This window comes from Stegodyphus dumicola, chromosome 1 (assembly GCF_044657685.1).
Source record: "Stegodyphus dumicola isolate Sdum_Otavi_A_Nest chromosome 1, ASM4465768v1".
NCBI classification, from domain to species: Eukaryota; Metazoa; Arthropoda; class Arachnida; order Araneae; family Eresidae; genus Stegodyphus; species Stegodyphus dumicola.
In genome coordinates this window covers 95,852,577-95,874,227 of record NC_140768.1, presented here as the reverse complement: position 1 = coordinate 95,874,227, position 21,651 = coordinate 95,852,577, and the positions used below count along the sequence as shown (strand labels likewise).

Below are 21,651 nucleotides of genomic sequence, written 5' to 3'. Positions count from 1 at the left end.
ATGGCATTTTATTACACGCCTTTTCAAATTAAATTTGGAAAAAAAGAATTTCCCACGTCCGCATGGAAACTTGTTTGATGTAATCATATCCGTAGAAATATCCGAATTAGTTTGATTTTTTTCATCAGATTGAACATTTGGCTCTGAAAAGGGCCCTTTATTAAAGTGATCATTTGGTCCTGAAAAGGACCGTTTTGTTTTAAAATGATCAGAGATGTTTGATCAAATTAGCTTGCAAACACTCGACTACGAAAATTGCAATACCAGGATTTCCGTTCACTAGCTATTCTATCATTTGAGATCCCTCCCCACAACCGGAAATGACATACTGCGAGCGAAGAGAGTGTGGAACTCTGGGATAGATGAGAAACTAATCTTGTTTTGCAGCCGCTAAGTCATTCTGCCATTTCGATGGCAGATATTTACAATTTTCAAACTTTTGTTCATGGTTATGTTATGTTAAAAAAAGTAAAAAACCAAAGACTTCATTCGTTTCTTCATAAGCTCATATTGACCAAGTTTTCGATATGAACAACAACAAACAACTCTTCTATCGCAACTGTGAATTATACTTCTGATATAATACTTCTCTACGAAGTTTTGCAGTTTTTTAAGGTATATTTTCTAATTTCAATTTTAGATTTACGTTCCATATTTTTTCCCTTAACTTTTTATTTATAATTAAATTTCTGTTTTTTTAGTAGTGACGAATAGGCGCGTCTAAGCTGCCAAGCACACGTTCTATTGTATTTTTGTTTATGCGCTGGTGTTAAAATTGAATCTTCAAGAATGGCATCATATCGGGAAATGGAGTTTGTAAACACGAGAAGCGAATAAGTTCATGTTTGCAACTTTCATTTAAGTAATTTAGTAACTAAATTAGAAAAAGCTATGGGCAAAGCTAGTGGAGTGAGTAGGCGGAGGAAGAAGAAATACAACTATAATAGGAATCTTAAAAAACTGCATAAGAAACTAATCACGTTACCTAAAGTTAAATGGTAAGTTGTTTTTTCACTAAAAATAAACACGTGGCATTGGAAGTTGTAACCCGATGTTCATAAGCACTGATTTTCGAGCGAATTCAATAAATTTCTTAAAGTATCTAGATAAAAATTATTGGCACTTTTATAAGAAGTTGTTAGTAGATTAAAGTGACCACATTTTCATCGGAACAAATGGAATGAAATGAGAATTGCAATTTAGTTATGAAAGCAGACCAACAATTCCAAAAAAAAAAAAAAAAGAAATGTATTTTATTGTATACTATCTATTACTTATTTATAAATATAAAAAAAATATATTTATTAGTAACTATTGGTAACAAAAAATATTGGTTAATCTTTGGATTCTGGTAACTTGGCGACCAACGCTGCTACAGCAACCTGCTAGTTTTTGTTTGGACGCTATTTTGTTTTCACGAAGTAAAGGCAATTTTTTTTTTTTTAAGTCAACATTTTTTTCCAACAATCTGCCAGCTGAATTACACTTATGCTAGAACTTTTATAGAACAAAAATGCTAAATCAGTTAATCTTTAGATTATGGTAACTTGGCGAAAATTTGGCGACCAATCCTGCTATAGCAACCTGCTAGTTTATGTTTGGACACCATTTTGTCTTCACGAAGTAAAGGCATTTTTTTTTTTTTTTAACTCAATATTTTTTTCCAACAATCTGCTAGCCGAATTACTCTTATGCTAGAACTTTTATGGAACGAATGTGCTTAATCATGACGAAGATTAGGTGTGAAATTGGGAGAAAGTGCAGAATCGCAAACTGCTTGTCGCGTTTTTAAGGATTGCTCATACACGGTATCCATGTACACGTCGACCTATTTTCACCTAAAAAAACATCCCAGAATTGCATAAAAATGGCATTGCGCACACTCTTGACTTTATCCATGTACACTGCTAAAGTCTACAAAAAAGTAGTTTGGCGACATTTTGGTTTTACCGCCTTACCAAAATGTCGCCAAACTACCTGTTACCATATTCCAAAGATTAGGTGCGAAATTGAGAGAAAGTCAGGGTTCGTACGGTCCTTAAGAGTCCTTAAAAGTCCTTAGATTTTTGGTCCTTAAAAGTCCTTAATTTTGCCCAAACTCAGCAGAATGTCCTTAATTTTAATCATCTGAAATTTCTGTCTGTTTTTATGACTGCCATTTTGAGTGTGATTTAGCATGTTGGGGGATTATTTTTGGCGATTCACTGACATATATGGTTATCATTTGAATGGGTTATAATTTGTTTCTATTTTTAATATAAATGATGGAATACTCGAGTTTCTAAGCAAGAGGTGAAACATAAGCATTTTGAAATTCTTTTTTTCGATAAAGAGCTTTTAAACAACATTTTGCTTTTGGGGATGTGAATTCTTTTATTAAACAATTCTAAATTTGGCGACTTGTCAATATTTTGGCGATTTTAAGATCAGTTTGTATAGAAAATTTTTAATTCCGAGATCTGAGACTTTTTCGATGATTTTTTTTAAAACATCTTAACATTGATAAATTTCATTAAAATAATGGTTATACAGTCAAAAGTCGTTAATTCGGACACCCATAATCCGGACCTCAAAGCTAAAATCTTTCTGCGCATGCTCATAGGTGTTTTAAGCGTGCGCGCAAGACTTTTATGACTGCGCATATGCGTTTGCGCAAGCGCAGGATACGTTTTCGCGTGCGTGTTTAATGTATAACGGACGGTATAAGCTAAAATTATCTAATTATCTATTTCAGTTAATGTTGATGATTGCGTTGTTCCTTAATCTTCGAATTGGATCCGGCTTATTATTTTTTGCAGACTGTAAGAGCAATTTTATAAAAGTACGCTTAAACTTTCGATTATGTCAAATAGAATTTCCGATGCTGGAGCTCCCAAAGGATCTAGAAAACGAAATTATGTTTCGATGTCCATCAAACAAAAAATGGATGAAGCCATATCCTTTGTTTATCTAACCGTTCCGAAATCTGTTTATCAATTTCATGCTGCTCTGCGCGCGGGGGGGGAAGACGTCACGGCGGCAATGAGCTGGAAGTTCATCTGTCAGCACTATCCTTATCTTCAGGGCAGATGTTTTTATTTTATTCGGCTTATAATTCCTTACTAAATGTAGTATTTCATCTCGATGTTCTCCGTCATCAGTATGATTTAAATATAATTCCTCGTCTTTATAAATATCACGAATGCACGTCAAATAGTTTTCTGGTTGCAATTTTCTAATTTCGGCTATGCGTAAGGTATTCTTTACGCATGCGCGCGTTAAAAGAAATGTTTAATAAAGTAAACAAATAAATATTAAGCTTCTTTTTTTTTGTAAATTTTGATACCCTTTAGATTATAATTGCTCATTATTTTATAAATTACGGTTTCATATTTTTAATTTTATAATTTCTGCATGCCATCTTACCAGATTTAAACTGATGATCTATAATCCAGAAAAACCGATAATCCGGAATCGTCGAAGTCCCGACGAGTCCGGATTAAAGTTTTTTGACTGTACAACGAATCAAAACAAATAAAAATTTGTAGGTTTTAAGTTGAATTTTTAATTTTTTGAAGGTGTAAAAGCCCTGACATTTTACACTGGTATCTGGTCTCTTTTCCTACTGGCTTACTGCTGGAATCTCTTTCACGGTAGCACAGAAGTGCACTGTCTTGTTGGATTTGATTTTTTAAAAGTTTTTTCCACCTCTTCAAAATCATTATCTGAAAAATCATCGCTTTCGCTATCTTGCATCATTGCCATTATTTTATTTTTTTCCAACGCTGTATTCTTCTTTATACATTACTCATCCACAAGCCGACATATATTATACAATAGGGAAACATGTGACCAGTCCCTCGAAAAGAATTGCGCAACCAACAAAATTTGGCAAACTACCAATCAAAGCTGAGTATTTCCTTCCATTTCCTCCAGGCCGAATAAAACCGTGATAAAACAAATTCTGCTTTGCCCGAGTTTTCACGGGATAATAATTAACTGCAATATGCACTGACTACCAATAATATTTGGACACCTATGCAAATGACGATATCTGCGGTCCTAAGGTACGTCACGGACTCCACCGGTATATATCGTGTAGGAAACAGCATCGGCTTTAGTCGCATGCAAGATGCCTCGCAGTTCGGAGGTCTCTGATTTTGAGAAAGGTATAATTATCGGGTATCATAAATGTGGCCGATCCTTAAGGGACATATCTAGCGATCTGAAGTACCCAAAATCGACAGTGGCCTATGTGATTAAGAAGTGCAAGGTGAGCGGTGATTGTCGGAATGTGCCCCGAGTCGGCAGACCAACGAAACTGGGAGATAGAAACCGACGAGTGCTGTCCAGAGAATTTCGGAAGAACCGCACCCAACCGATGGCCCTCATCCGCGAGGAGTTTCAACAGGCATCAGGGAGTATTGTTTCAATGAATACCATCCGTAAGGAAGCACATCTGCTTGGTTTTCATGGTCGTGCTGCTGCCCATACGCCTTTGATCACAAAGTCCAACCGCGCTGCTTGTTTAATGTGGTGCAAAGCACATCAAAATTGGACCCTAGATCAGTGGAAACGTGTTCTTTGGAGTGACGAATCAAGGTTCACACTTTACCATTCGGATGGCAGGGTCTGGGTCTGCCGTCTACCTGGAGAACGTCTCCTGCTAGAATGCATTGTGCCAACAGTCAATCTCGGCGGAGGGGTGGGACCCCATTCATGGTAAGCTCAACTCCGATGCCTACTGCACTATTTTGGATGACAATGTGCTTCCTACATTGTGGCAGTTTAACGGGTTGGACCCCTGTTACTTTAAGGACGACAATGCCAGTTGTCATGTTTCGATGTTAACCAAGGCTTGGTATGGTGCCAATGGAGTTCATCGAATGGACTGGCCTGCCCAGAGTCCAGACCTGAACCCTATTGAGAACCTCTGGGACGAGTTGCATCGCCGAATTCAGGGGTGCACTACCCGTGCAAAATCGGTGAAGGAACTTCTATGTTTTCTCCAAGCCGAGTGGAAGAAAATACCACTAGCTGTCATACAAAGACTTGTGAAAAGTATGCCCCGGAGGGTCCACGCTGTAAATACCTCTCGTGGAGGCTCTACCAACTATTGATTTTGAATAAAGTTAGTTTTGCTTTTCTATCACAGGTGTACAAATACTTATTGGTAGTCAGTGTATATGAACCCGAAATAACTCTGGATAATCAGGCAAGTGGTTAATTCCTGTTTCTGGATCAAAAAGTGGGGACAACAATTGTGGGAAATAATATTAAATCTTTGTGGTTGGAAGCATCATAATATATTGATATAAATGTGCATTTATCTAATTCTTTCTGCAATTGTGAAAACAAATATGGTGAAAAAACATTAATTGCTTTGGTTTTTGTCCTTGCACATGCAAATTTTTTTCGTACAATGTTTTGATCATTTGCGACGTACAGTCAATTGATCTGAAACTTTGATTGTGGTTTATGGTGTGGAAAGCCAATAGGCCTTCTGCTAATGCTAACTGTTCCTCCTGTTAACAATACATATTCCTTGACGAGACGTAACGACAATGATCGAACCCCACCGAGTAAATCTAACTCATTACATCGCCTAAATCAGTTTACTCTGCATGCATCTTATGTGTTTTTTTTTTAATTTTATTTTTTTATACAGGCATGAAAGTTTTCCGCATTTTCGCGGAATTCCACTTTTTTGAATGTCACCCGGGCTGTTTCTGAGGAGATTGATGGAGAACCGTTGAGAAATTGCGACCGGCGAATGTCGGGGGGGGGGGGGATAAGCAGAGGACACGCTTTCTCTCTTCTTCTTTTCTTTGTAAAAAAAAAAATTACATCATGCCAGAAATCGCGAAATACGTTGTTTCACATCAAGGCGAAGTAGGTGGGTAGGTGGGGCTTATGTAGAAAGGCGAAATTATATGCGTACGAATATTGAATCAAAGAAGAGCAAGCAACCGTCAAACGAGAGCTGACTTCAATAATTTCAGTGAACGAGGCTGGCGCCATCTGTCGGACATACGGATAACCACTAGCATTCTCCAGTACACAAAACTATGTAAAATTTTAAGGAATGCTCATAAAGTGTACAAAGAAGAGGTTGATATAAAAAAAGAAGAAGCGAGTATCTAAAAAAAAGCAATTAAACATTGCAGAAAATAAAAAAGTATCAATGGATTGTATAAAAGCTGCTGAAAAGAAATTGAGACTAGCTCACAAACAAAAATTAGAAAAGTTGGCTGCAAAAAAGAAAAAGCTTTATCTCTAAAAATTTTGGTACTTTTCCGTTTCGCCGGCGCAAATCTCGCCAAGCAGACTTTATTGGCGACAACATACAGTATGCACATAAAAAATAATAAAAAAGAATGTTAGATCTAAGAATTCTTTTTTTTGAAGGCATAAACATTTTAATATCGCTTACAATTTTATAAAAAGCCAATAAATGAAGGCAATAAATTTGCAAAAAGACATTAAATTAAGAATTTACTATGGTTCAACATCCTGATTCGCCAGTTCATATCACGTGACCCCAAGCGATCTCATCTCACGTAAACTACTCTACAAAAATCTAATGCTCTCAGTAATTATCTACATTAATTTGAAGTTAAATCTTAATTTGGAACACAAGTTTAAATGCAAGAAATAATTCAGTTCGTACGAATAACTTACTCAGAAATTATGTAAAAATGCAGTACTTTACTTCGCTAATGCATTCTCATTAGAGTCGAGGAATTTAACCTTTGACTTTACCTTTTCTATATTTTCTGCTTCGGGCAAGCGCTGTGATTGCATCCTAACTGACTTAATTACCGAAAATGGCCTTAGACATAAAACTGAACTATCTGATAAAAATTCTATGTAATTATATGCCAGTAATGAAAGAAACAATCAATCTGATAAGAAAAAGCTGCGACTTGTTTTGAAAATGAGCCGTAAAAGGTTACCAGCGAGAATATTCCGTTTGGCATCGGTTGTACCATTATTGGCGACTTTATCGCTTGCGCCGGCAAAACGGAAAAGTACCAAAATTTTTAATCAGGATCGAGTGAGACTGAGACAAAATAGTTACTTTTTATATTCCTCCTTTAACTATATGTTATTTGTAACTATATTATCTCACATGACTACTTTTTCTGGTGTTATATAAAGTATTGTTTATTGAACTAAAAGTGAAGATAATTGAAAGCTATAGTAACAGTTTCTCCAAAACTTGTCATTGCCTGAAAATGTGCAGTAATATATAACATAAATATTAGTGTGTTGTAATGTTGTGTACAGTATTCATGTATCAACTGTTAAATTAAGTTAGATAAAGAGCATCTTAAAGAAGGTTAATTCATTACAATCTCTTGGTGATTTACTGATTTTTATTTTTATTTTTATTTTTATTTTTTATTTTTTTTTTTTTTTTTACAAGTGGAAGATAAAAATAGCAAAATAGTAAGTACAAGTATTATTTTAGTTTAATTATATGTTTAATACTTTTATATTAAAAAAGTTGATATTTTATTGAAATTTATTTTTTTAGGTCGCGCGTGCGCATTTAGTTTTTGTGTAATTTTGTGTCCGGGCGTTGTTCAGCTTTTTTTGCCAACTTGCACTTTCATGCCTGTTTATATTCACTATAATAATAAAAAAATAATAGGTAATACATTTTTACAGTACATTTAAAATAAGAAATACAGATGTTTTCTAAAAAGTGGGACATTTTTAAAAATCGGGGGGGGGGGACGTGTGGTTACATAATAGTAGATGGATAGTTTTGAAATTACTGATATTAAAAAAATGAAATCTGTCATTGTCGCAGTGTAAATATCATGAGTAAGAGAATGCTATGAGAAGTACGAATTGAAATATAATATGTAACGATAATTGTTGATTCTGGGCTGTAAGCAAAGCTAAATTACTTAATTTTAGTTACTTTCCCATTTTGACGCCCGCAGTCTTAATTGCACTTATGTGATCTCCAGATTCATGTAGTATCTTCCTCAGTCGTCGGTAAACAGAAATTGTAAACATTTTTTTTTTTTTTTTTTTTTTTCCCTCCCATAAAAGAAAATACATTAAAATGCTGTTCACAGCTCTTATCTTCCTAAGTTGTATTTTTCGAAAGTTTGAAATTTGTTTCTTGTAATCAATGTCAGTTTCTCCGAGCAACAGTAAATAAATTGTAGTGCTATTACAAGCGAGTCAAGTGTTCGAATGTATTTTTTGTTGCTTCCAACTTTTTATGTAGCACTTCCAATTTCTTTTATTTATATACAGTTGCATTTTGTTGCCGTTATTGCATGTTCTGTAAAATGCCACTTTTATAAAAGAATGATGTAGCCCATGGACACCATGACTTCCTTGTGTGAATTTAAAATTATGGTACTTTTCCATTTCGCCGGCGCAAATCTTGCTAAGCAGACTTTATTGGCGACAACATACAGTATACACATAAAAAATGTTAGTTCTAAGAATTTTTTATTTTGAAGGCATAAACATTTTAATATCGTTTAAAATTTTGTAAAAAGCTAAAAAATGAAGACAATAAATTTGTAAAAAAGACATTAATTTAAAAATTTACTATGCTTTCGTGGTTCAACATTCTGATTCGCCGGTTCATATCACGTGATTCAAAGTGATCTCATCTCACGTAAACTACGCTACAAAAATCTAATTCTCTCAGTAATTATCTACATTAATTTCAAGTTAAATCTTAATTTGGAATACAAGTTTAAATGCAAGAATTATTTCAATTCGTACGAATACCTTACTCAGAAATTATGTAAAACCGCAGTGCTTTACTTTGCTAGTGCATTCTCAATAGAATTGCTGAGTTTAATCCTTGACTTTGCCTTTTGTATATTTTTGCCTTCGGGTGAGCGGTGTGATTGCATCCTAATTGACTTAATTACCGTGAATGGCCTTAGGGCATAAAATTAAACTACAGTACAAAGTCCGTAATCGGACTTGTCGGGACTTCGATTCCGGATTAGGGGTTTTTTCAGATTATAGATTATCAATTTAAATCTTGTAAGATGGCATGCAGAAATTATACAATTAATCACTGCCTTTATTGGAAAAATTTCCTAAAATAATTTTTGTTGTTTGTATTCTCTATATTCAGGTGCAAACATTTTTTAGCATAATTGTATGCCTTTTATATTGTATACTTTTTTTTAACATGCAATTTTTTCAAGTGCTTAGTTTTAAGAAACATATTTATTTTTTTGAAACTTGTTATAGTAAGAGATAGGGAATGACTAATCTAAGTAAAAATGTTTTTAAATTTTTAATTAAAAACTGAAAATTTAAATATAATGTATATTAACTGTAAAAAATTCAGTAAAAGTATATTTCACTAGTTGTTTAACAGAAATACAAAATTGTTTTTGTGGGTTTTTTTTAATCATTTTTCTGTACATTAGTTGGTAACTCTAAAGATATTTTAATTTCATATATACTGTTAAGGTTTTTGTTATTTGCAAATAGAATTAAATTGTTTCATTTCCCCGTGCAATGCTGCATGCGACTTATTCCAAGGGAAAGGTACGGCGGAAAAATGAAACATATAGGAGCACGCGCGTTTAATAAATAGATATCTCGTAATTATACGCTTTTGCTTTTGTGGGAAAATCGAGAAAATACCAGACTGTGCTCGTGCTGATTAAAAATCTTATAAAAGAGTGATCAAAAGCTCTCAATTCAGAGTTTCGTTTAGAAAACTGCTGTTGTTTACTGTAGCGAATTCATGGATTAGCTTTCTCTCTTTTGAATTAGTTCTGTTGAAGGTTTTTAGTAGTCTAAAAGATAACTACTGTGAGATATTGGGATATTTTACAAATATCCGAGGAAATTTAAGCATTTTGTTTTATTTGTTATAATAAGAAATTTTATTCATTTTTCATCGGACTTGTGCAGTCAATTCATAACGAACCTGTACGCATGCCATAATACTAATTGAAATGCCATTTGTATTGTAAGAAGTGTTATTTATTGTTTTGTAATATTAATTTACCTTTTTCAGTAAGCAGTTGCAAAATGCTTGGGATCCTACTAAAAGCTATTTGAGAAATATGAAAGATATGGGACTTTCAGATGATCCAAATAAAACAATTAATTCTATTAAAAAAGTAAGTATTTGAAATTTACAAAGTCTTCCATTAGAAAAATTGTGCTTGCTCTCGAATTAAAAAATTTGAAAGTACATTAAAATTGTCATGACTGAAATGGTAAAGTAAATTAAGACTGAACTAGCAAAACCTAATCTAGTCAGAAAATATATATTTATAATGAGAATAAGTGACTGTGGCGTATTTGTATGCAAATAATAATGGCTATGAAATCTATCCTAGAAATGACCTTTAGATAGCTACCTATATTCATTGATAGATTATTATCAGTCAAAATACGCACTATGTAATTTTTTCAGAAGTTAATAATCTTTTAAAATGAAAACATTGGAGCTTTTAATATTTATTAAAAAATAAGTCTTGGTAGTGCATTTTTTGACGCTGGCTCGGATATTCGCGGTCTGTTCCGTGCGGCGGCGCTTCAATTAGCAAATTATACTGTTTAATGCTTGTACTCTAATACCCACTAACTGATTCAAATAGACCGAATTTCCAAATTTCTCATGTGGTTCGCGCGTGGTCTGGCCTGCCGGTAGGACCTACGGTGGCCAGTCTCATGAATTAAGAAAAACCATAATTCGTTTTTTATGGCCATAAGCCCAATCGACGGGCAAATGATGCATATGGTCAATATCATACTACGAAAAAGAAATAGTCGTTCGTGTGTCATAAATTATGTTGAGTGTGAGCGGCGATTTCATCGAACCTACGACTGACGATTTCCAGGCGGCCAGGCACTCAAGGCCCCAATATTATTTGGTTTCCTGGGTTGCTGACAAAAGATATATATTGCTGGGCTAAGTAGCCGAGGATTGTCTCGTATTTTTCCAGAGATCGGTTTGTTTTTCCTTTGGAAAATCACAGACCTCGGAGTGGGCTTTAGTTGGGCAAGCGTTAAATGGCGGAAAATAGCAGAAAAATCTGCATCAGGAGAAAGAGTATTCAGAAGAAGAGCTACTGATCGAAGAGACGGACTATGACAATCCTGTTGCATTATATAAAGTATTCTTCATGGGCGAGAAATTGGAGATCATCGTTGAAGAGACGAATAGGTACGCTGAACAGTGCATAGTGAATGCGGCATATGGCAGGAGACAACATCAACAAGCATGGAACTCCGTTACAAAAAGTGAATTGAATACCTTTATTGGTATCTTGCTTATTATGGGTGAGGTGCAGGTACCCAAAATTCAACTATATTGGTCCAAAAAGGGGATGTATGCGAATGCGTGTATACAGAAAGCAATGAAACGAGATCGATTCTTAGCAATATTGAAATACTTACACTTTTCCGATAATGAAATGGCTAGAACCGAGGATCGATTACATAAACTCCGAAATGTAGTTAGTGAAATTCTTTGTACATTCAAAGATGCAGTAAAACTATAGTAATTGACGAAAGCATGGTTCCGTGGAAAGGATGCCTTAGTTTTCGTCAATATATACCAGGTGTTTTGGACTGTAGCTACGAAGTAACGAAACTAATTTTCTTTTAAATCCATCTTTTATTCTATTCGAAAATTAAGTGCTCAATTAGCAGCCATTCAAAAATCCAGTTAACAAGATTTTTATCAAAGAAGCTAATAAAAAAAAAAGAATTACAAAAACAAATGATATTGACGCGTGCGCATTTCAAGATTCGTTGCTAGGCAATGACGATACAGGAGAAAGTTTTCATATAGCAGACATTCAGGCTCCAACATCCTTCACGACGTTGAATACTGATTTCAAAACTAATATAAATTATTTAAGAAATTCAAAGTTTGATACATATATCAATTAGAAACAATTAAATGCAATAATATATCTAGTGAAATTACTACATTTTACAATAAAATAGATATGCAATATTAATACAAGTAATTATAATATAAATTCACTACATCAATCTTTCATAGGTAGAATACATAAGTTTGATATTCCACGTTTTATCAGTCCTTGAGACGTTTTGATAACAACAACACAGACTTTACCATCGCTTCCAGGAATGGTGTCATAGATATGGCCTATTATCCATGTACACAGAGGTAGTTTATCCTCTTCAACTAATACAAGAGTACCTATTTTCATAGTGTCCTTTTGAAAGAACCATTTACTTCTCTGTTGAAGATTGTTTAGAAAATCTCTGGACCATTTCTTCTATATTATTTGGTTAATTTTAACAATTTTCTACCAGCGGGAAAGTCTCTTGTTGGGAATTTCTGTTATACAAGGTTCAGGTAGAGCATTAACAGGTCTTCCGATTAAAAAATGACCAGGTGGTCAAAGTTTCGAAATTATTTGGACCTGAAGATAAAGGTAATAAAGGGGTACTTTTCCGTTTCGCCGGCGCAAATCTCGCCAAGCAGACTTTATTGGCGACAACATACCGTATACACATAAAAAATATTTTAAAAAATTTAGTTCTAAGAATTCTTTTAATTTCTTCATAAACATTTTAATATCGCTTAAATCTTTATAAAAAGCCAATAAATAAAGACAACAAATTTGTGAAAAGACATTAATTTAAGAATTTACTATGCTTTCAAGGTTCAACATCCTAATTCGCCGGTTTATATCACGTGACCCCAAGCAGTCTCATCTCACGTAAACTACTCTACAAAAATCTAATGTTCTCGGTAATTATCTACATTAATTTCAAGTTAAATCTTAATTTGGAACACAAGTTTAAATGCAAGAAATATTTCAATGCGTACGAATAGCTTACTCAGAAATTATGTAAAACTGCAGTGCTTTACTTCGCTAATGTATCCTTATTAGAATTGATGAATTTAACCCTTGACTTTACCTTTTCTATATTTTCGGCTTCGGGTAAGAGCTGTGATTGCATCCTAATTGACTCAATTACTGAAAATGGCCTTAGACATAAAACTGAACTATCTGATAAAAATTCTATGTAATTATAGTATGCCAGTATTGACAGAAACAATCAATCTGATAAGAAAAAGCTGCGACTTGTTTTGAAAATGTGGCATAAAAGGTTACCAGCGAGAATATTCCGTTTGGCATCGGTTGTACCATTATTGGCGACTTTATCGCTTGCGCCGGCAAAACGGAAAAGTACCAGTAGGTCTACTATTTCCGTTAGTTCATTTTAAATTATATTTAAAAGATTTCACCCCGGCCTCATATATACCACTGAAGTTGGGAGAATGCGGTGGATTGAATTTTCAAATGATTGATTCAGAAGCTAAATATGACGACAGACTAGGGAAACTTTTCACGAGGTTTAACACAGCTTTTTCAAATCGGCGTTGGCTCCGACAATTTTTTGTTGTTAGCGTTATTCGGCCATATAATAGGCCATATCTATGACACCATTCCTGGAAGCGATGGTAAAGTCTGTGTTGTTGTTATTCGAATATATAGTTGAGCTAAGGCTGTGTTGCACGAAAAATCTTTTTAATATTGCAATTACAACCTGCGATGTTAGATCTGTAACAAAATTGAGATGTATCGCTCGAGTAACTAAACATACAAAAATAACAACATGTATCTTATTTAAGGTACCTCTTTGTGTATTTTTATATTTTATGTAAAAGGGTCTGCATAAATCAATTCCAGTTACGGAAAAAGGGGGACTCACAGAAACTCTTTCCTTGGGCAATGGTGCCATAATTTGTTGGGCTATTTTAGGTTAATTTTTAAAACAGATAATGCAGTTATGTACTATTTTACGAGCAGTGTTTCTGTCATTTAGTGGCCAAAATTCCTGTCGAACACAATGCAGCAAAGTCTGAGCACCAACATGTAAATTTTTTAAATGGAAATGTTGCATAATTATAGTATTTATGATCCCTAGGCAGCAGAATAGGATGCTTTTGGTCACAGGATAAAGATGATTTATTTAATATGCCACCTACTCTAAGTATTCCATTTTCATCGACGAAAGGATTTACATTACTTAAGCGACTATCCTTTATAATTTTACCATATCTAAGGGCTTGAATTTCTTCCTTGAATACTATTCGCTGTACTAGCGTTACCATTGCTAGCTTGGCAAATTCATTTTTAGTAATAGCACCTGATGACCTCTTACCTTGTCAACAGTTGGAAATAAATATAATCGTATAAATAAAACTGAGAATACGAATTAGTTTAGCAAAACTTTTACTTAAAGAAAGAAAATAGTTAATGAAATCAGCACTAGAAGTAATTCTAAGAGAAATTTTTGGAGATTTTTTCTATTCTCATTCATAAATTCATAATTATAGTTCTTAACATTCAAACTAGCCTTTTCTATAACATTCATGTCAAGATTAGAAGGTCCACTGAACCATAATTCTGAAGATAAAAGTCCGCTAGGTTCGACTCCACGAGAAACCAAATCAGCAGGATTCTTCTTAGAATGGATATGTTTACACTCAAAGTTTTCTGTTAACGACTGAATTTTCGCAGCATAATAACCAACAAAGGTGTTGAGTTGATGTGAAGATGTGCTTATTTACTTTAATGCTATTGTCGAATCTGAATACAGTCAAAAGTCGTTAATCCGGACTCGTCGGGACTTCGACGATTCCGGATTATCGATTTTTCCGCATTATAGATCATCAGTTTAAATCTGGTAAGATGGCATGCAGAAATTATAAAATTAAAAATATGAAACCGTAATTTATGAAATAAAGAACAATTATGATCTAAAGGGTACCAAAATTTACAAACAGAAAAAGTTTAATATTTATTTGTTTACTCTATTAAACATTTCTTTCAATGTAAGTTGTTTAAGTTGCTTCGTTTCATGTGATAATACTTTCTCTTTAATTCTATTAAATAGACATAATTTCTTGTTTAGTTACAAAGTTCCACTATTCAAGTCCTATAATTGCTGTGTAGAGAATACCGGCTAATTTGTCAATCAAAATTTTTTCGTTTTCAATAACCTCTGTGTCACTTTCTTCACTATCGGAAGCAAATTATGATGACGAGGAACTTAATTTAAATCATATCAAAGACGGAGTACATCGAGATGAAATACTACATTTAGTAAGGAATTATAAGCCAAATAAAATAAAAACATCTGCCCTGAAGCTAAGGATAGTACTGACAGATCAACTTCCAATTCATTGCGTTTCCCTCCCCCTGCAGAGCAGCGGGAAATTGATAAACATATTTCGGAATGATTAGATAATCAAAGGATATGCCTTTATCAATTTTTTGCAGCAATTCCAATTTCTGTTTAATGGACTTCGAAACATACTTTCGCTTTGTAGATCCTTTACATATTAATAAATATATATCGGAAATTCTATTTGACATAATCGAAAGTTCAAGCTTACTTTTATGAAATTGCTCTAACAGTCTGCAAAAAATAATAAGCCGGATCCAATATGAAGATTAAGGAACAACGCAATCTGCAACATTAACTGAATTAGATTATTTTAGCTTAGCTTATACCATCCGTTATACATTAAACGCGCATGCGCACACGCATATTCACAGCCGTAAAGGTCTTACGCGCACACGTAAACGCCTATGCGCATGCGCAGAAAGTTTGTAACTTTGAGGTCCGGATTATAGATCATTCTAGATTATGGGTGTCCGAATTAACGACTTTTGACTGTATAATGTTACCTTTTCAATGTCTATATTTAGCTTCTCCGATCAGATTGTTAAAAAAGTCAGAACTTTTTTAATAAGCTTAGCAAGTAAAAGACAAACGCCGAGAGTTTTAAGCGTGGTAAAGATAGAGTCCTTACAGGGGCTACTCAATATCTGCTTGCCAGTAATTTTAAACAAGTGTTATCTTTTTGAGTGGCATTTAACTACACGGTAAAAAAAAAGTTCGCTCTTTACAGGCAAAGGTTTTGTAAAGTTACAGAAATCAAAAAGTTACACAAGAATTTCCTGTAATGGTAACAGGTCGAAAGCAAACTGTGGCGGGTACAGGAGATTTGTCTGTAGCATTACAGATAATGTTTCAGAAGCCGCAGGGAAGAATCACGTGACTGACTGAAAATTAGCCAATCAGGGGAAAGGTGTTTGAAAGCTAGTTGCAGAAAAAAACATGGCTGAATGAATGTTGGTTGTATAGCGCAGGTAAGTAAGAAAATGTTTACAATTACTGTTTGAAATATTTTTTTGTTCATTTTATGCAGATTATTCTCATGCACTTTGCACTGTTACATGTAGTGAGTAAGTATTTAAACGTTTAAGCTTAGCGATTAATTAATATCAATGTTTGAATTGTCTAATGAGTTGAAAGAGTGCAAAATATTTATTCCAAATGCAGATCTAATAGTAGTATTTTGTCATTGTGCATCCGATAAATTACGCCTTAAATTGCCTGTATTATTATTTATAACTAATTATTCCAAAATTTAATCACTGTTGTGGTATTTAATTGAACCCGTAATGTGGTTGTTGAAAACAATATTAAATATGTTAGTGTTCGTTTGCAATCGTCTGACCAAAGAACGTTTGACATCTTTTTCCCGGCAGGCCTTGCGAGAAAAGTTTATGTAAACATTTAGAATTCTGAATGTAATGTATATATTTTTTGCTTACTAGGTTTAGTTTATTCTTTCTTTAGGATTACCTGATTAATTATACTTGGTTTATAATTCAGTCTAATAATATGTTTATGTACGAGTGTGTTATGGAGTAAAATTACAAAAACTTGAACAACGCAGTCGAGAATCTCATTTATTCTTTAGCGTAATAATATTATTTTTTTCACTGGTATTAATTTATTACGAAAATGTTATAATTCCAAAATGAAGTAATTATATTGATTAAAAATATGTCGCATCAAATACTTTTCGTAATGTTCTGTTTTACTAACTAGATGCAACTTAATTATTCCGTATATTTTAATATACCAATATCAACAGGGGAAAGATGGAAATGACCTAAAATATTTTTCTAAAAATTCGTTAAACTAGTTATAAACGAAAACTAAAATTTTGTACATTATTTCCAAAAATATAATTTCATTATTATTTTATAAATGACAAAATTTATTATATTGTATAAATATCTACCACTGCATACTTATAAGTTTTAAACATTTAATGTAGAATTTATGTTGATTTTATTTTGCCCAGTTTTAATACAGTGTTGAAGTATGATAGTCTTGTTACTAGGATAGCATGAATCTGCTAATACAAGTGTAATAAATTTCTTGACAAATGTTTCTCTTATTCATGTAATATAATATATAAATCATAAAATAAGTTTTCTTAAAAATAAATTATGATTGTTTATTGGAATTTAAAACAATTCTGTATCTGTATGTTAGTATTAAAAATAAAATAATAATAAAATTTTAATGAAGCATTGATTTTAGCATTAAGAATTGTAAATATATATACTCGTATATACACACACACATGAATAAATGGAAATGCAAGATACTTTTCCTTACAAAGCTGTCCATGAATATATACTTTCCTTTAGGCTGATAGCCTTTGCATGCTTTGCCATATTCTATCAATCAAAATGATGCGAATATGCAGAGAATTATGCCAGTGAAAATTTTTTAAATCAAAAACAAATTTCTGTGGAAAATTAAAGTTATAAATTCTAAATGCAAACAAAGGAGTGAATTTGAAAGTTATCAAATAAACCAAAGTGTTGGTAATTTTTGCAGTTTTGCAGAAGAATTTTTATACTTTGCAGAACGGGAATATGATGTTTGGTTTTGTTAGTATTAATTATTACAACTGAATTATTGCAACTTAAACACGTAATTTATAATTTTCTAATTTATTTTGATCATGTATATTTCTTGTGTCGTAAGTCTTTAAAATGAACTTAATTCTCATCATAATTATTAACACAATTTTTTTTAAAGAAGAAAAAGTCACATTTGTTTTGCTTAGTTGCACACGAAGATACATGCCTGTATATATATATAGAGAGAGAGAGAGAGAAAGAGGGGTTATGTTTACTTGCAGACTTTTTTCTTCCTTTTTACTAATATTATAGTATGCAAATCAAGGGGGAAATTAAGCAATCAATTTAATTTTGAAGGATGTGATTACAGTAAGATCATAACCAATAAAAAATATTTATGAATGAACTACTGGTAACTATCATATTATTATTTAAAAGAGACCTACATTCCGATAAGAATGCTTAGTAACATTAACATTTCAGTATCTGATAATAATAGTTTTCATTCCTACTTCCCTATACTTTGAATTTCACTCTTATTATTGTCCACTGCTACTCCCTAGACCTCGAAGCATTTAATGCATCTGGAACTGCAATTTGCATCGTCTTCTGCAGCATGCAAATTATCGCCATTCAGTTTGTGCTACCAAGAGCAATGACCTTCAGAATTACCGTATTGCGTTGCATTTTCCACCCCACCCAGCTTTAGAACCAGATTCTCAAAATTAAAAAAATATTTGCAGAATTTTCCCTTTTTTAATGCATTCAGAAAATGAAGATCTCAAGATTTTAAAATGGATTTATCAACATAATGATTGTTTTCGTCATACTAACAAAGGCAAACTTTTGCACACTAAAGGCCCCGTTGAATCTTTCTCCTCTGACTGTTGAATATTATGTCAGGCTAATAAAAAAAATTATCTATGATAATTAAAGCAAATACCAACTGCCATTCACTATGCAATTTTGCCATATCAGCTGCATATTCATCTTCTCTAATTATTTATGTATGATCTGAGGCCTAAGGAGTTGCAAGAACAACAATGAGATGAAAGAAATTCAAATTATAAAGAAGTAGAAATGAGATAACTTATTAGATGTTGCAATTGTGTGCATTCTTATTGAACTATAGGTTTCTTTTAAAGAAATAATATTGTGATAGTAGTAGTTTATCCATGATTACTTTTCATTTGTTATTTTATTACTGTGACTGTGTCCTTTGGAAATTAAATTATTCGCCTAATTTTTCCCTCTCAATTTTCGGAAGATAAAATTAGTAAAAATAAGTGGGAATATGGCATCAAGAGCATTAGATATTCCCATTTTCTTGAAGCTGTTCACTATTATTGTTTCATCAATGATAGGCCATGCACCCAAAATCCCCTAGCAAATCAGTTAGTAAGATGAAAACGACCACTGTGCGGACGAAAAATTTAGGGTAACTCGTTTTGTGAGTGCCTTAAGGAAGACAAACATTAAAACATATTCAGAATTCCAAATTACCAAAATCATTAAAACATATTCAGAATCCTGTGCTAAAAGAAAGCTAGGAGGAAAATGTTGTCTGAGTCCCAGTGATTCATTTGAACGAATATGTAATATTGTTTTAGAAATTTAAGGTAATATATACAATATTTTTTGAATGCTAGAATAGTTCGAGAAATTTATTCAAGGTATGAATTCTGAATATAAGTATACTGTATATTATATTTAATAACTATGGTGGCTTCATTTATGAAACGATTTGCATATTGGATGTTTTTGTACAATGAACCTTCTCTAAGCTAGCTATACGTGATTCCTGAAGATTTTGATCTTCAATGATAGTGGGCATCCTAGAGAAGTTATGTTTACTAATTAGCTATTTTATGAGGAATGCTGGGTAAATTAAAAAAGTGGTTGACAGGGGTAGTTTGTCGTAATGAGACGGTTCACTGTAATCCAATATTTTAAAGAATTTAAGCTGTTGTTAATTTCTTAAGATATTATAATGAAATATGATTAAAAGTGTTATATAAGCACACGTTTAAAAAATCTATTAAAATAATTTTTATAAGCTTTTAAGAGCATGGTTATGATGTTAAAAAAATGGTTTTTTTTTTTCTTTATTTAGGAGGCATGGTTTACAAAGAGGGAAAAACCATTCATTTTTTCCAAGCAGTCGAAACGAATTTTTATGAAATGTTATATTGTGTTATTTTTAATTAATTCTTTTTTCAGATTTTATGTAAAGTTTATGAATTAAGTAATAAATTATACTTAATTCATAAATAATCTGTAACCATTACAGATATATCGTTTGGGAATTTACATGAGAAAAGTGTGTTCTACTTACATAACTATATGCTGTGATATGACAAGAAAAAGATCAGTAACCATAAAGGCAAAACTTTTGTAATGTTACAAAGAAAACACCTGTTTCTGTAACTCAAATAACTCATGGCATCCCAGTTTCCATGAGTTTTCTTAGTAACCTTACAGATTTTTTTTTTTTTTTTACAGTGTAGACCACTGCTCCATACGCAGATGTTGAAGCATCGGAGAAACCTAAGATAGACCTCTTATCGGTTGTAGAATGCAGAGCATATCTTCCCATCTTAAGATTTTCCAATTCCTTTAAATTTAAAATGAAACAATTCCATTCACCTGAAATGGTTCAGGTAATTCATTGTCCCAGCTCAGTTTTAGAGACCATAGTTTCTGAAGGAATATTTTTGCTTTACGGATGACTGGCCCGATAAAGCCAATAGGATCAGACAACTGAACAATGACTGAAAGGACATCTCTTTTTGTAAAAGAGGACTTGCCTTGGAAAGCGAATTTAAAAGTAAAGATGTCAGATTCTGGTTGCCAAATTATGCCAAGAGTTTTTGTAAATTCAGTGGAATCAAAGTGAAACTCTTCCTTAGATACTAAAATATCTGATACACTCTATAACATTCATGTCAAGAGTGCCATTTGTGTAAAGACATTCCACAGCTTTCGAATATCGCTATTAGTTGATTCTTTAATTCAGTAGTAGACTCAAAATCAGAAGCTCCTGTAACTATGTCGTCCATATAGATGTGAGAAAGAATCACTTCAGAAGCTAAAGGGTATTTCTGATGTTCATCCAAAGCTGTTTTAGAGTTCTTGTAGCTAGAAATGGAGCACATTTAGTCCCATATGTTACAGTGTTCAATCAAAAAATAATAGGCGAGTCGTCTTCCTACCTTGTCTATAAGATACGTAGAAGATTCCATTGCGAGGAATCGATTAAAATCTGTCTAAACATTTGTTTAATGTCTGCAACCAGTGCTATTTTATGTTTACAAAATCGAACAATTAAATCAAAAATATCTTCTTTAACCTCTCCTGAGAGTAAAATGTTGTTCCTGTAGAAAATGTCAATCCTGTAGTAGTAGGAGCTGAAGCATTAAACACAATGTGCAATTTTGTACGTGATTTTTCAGGTTTGTAAATTTCATGGTGAGGAAGGTAGAAAGTAATGCGTGGAGGATTTTCTTCTTCAACCCTTTCCACGTAATTTAAGCTTTTGTAATCATAGATAAAATTGGTATAAAGCCTTTTTAGGTCTGGGTTTTTATTTAACCTTTTAATCTTCTGATTAAGACGTTTATTAGCAATATTTCTTGAATCACCTAATTGATGAAGTGCTTCTTTTCAAATAGGCATCTGTACTATGAAACGCCCACTCTCATTTCTCCTATGTGTCTTCTGATAATGCAATTTGCAAAACTCCTCCTCTAAGGGGTTCGTTGGCTATTTCTTCAATTTGCCAAAATTTATGTACACATTCTTCTAGACTTTCCGACTGGAAGATTAGCCCACAATATTGATGTGAATTTTCAGTTTCAATAAATCCACTAGCAATAAATCCAAAGATTGAATCTGAGAAAAGTAAATTATTAGATAATCGAATCTTTCG

At 33.0% G+C, this 21,651-nt stretch overlaps 1 protein-coding gene across 1 annotated transcript in view; it reads left to right on the top strand.

Moving 5' to 3' along the window:
- Positions 1–786: 786 nt before the first annotated feature.
- The window catches only part of LOC118188639 (nucleolar protein 16), a 54,369-nt gene continuing 33,504 nt past the window's right edge, over positions 787–21,651 (top strand). The window contains exons 1-2 of the mRNA XM_085817881.1: positions 787–998; positions 10,004–10,109. Of these exons, the coding sequence (XP_085674007.1) occupies positions 892–998; positions 10,004–10,109 (213 nt within the window). The 5' untranslated portion in view covers positions 787–891. The remainder of the gene's footprint in view (positions 999–10,003; positions 10,110–21,651) is intronic.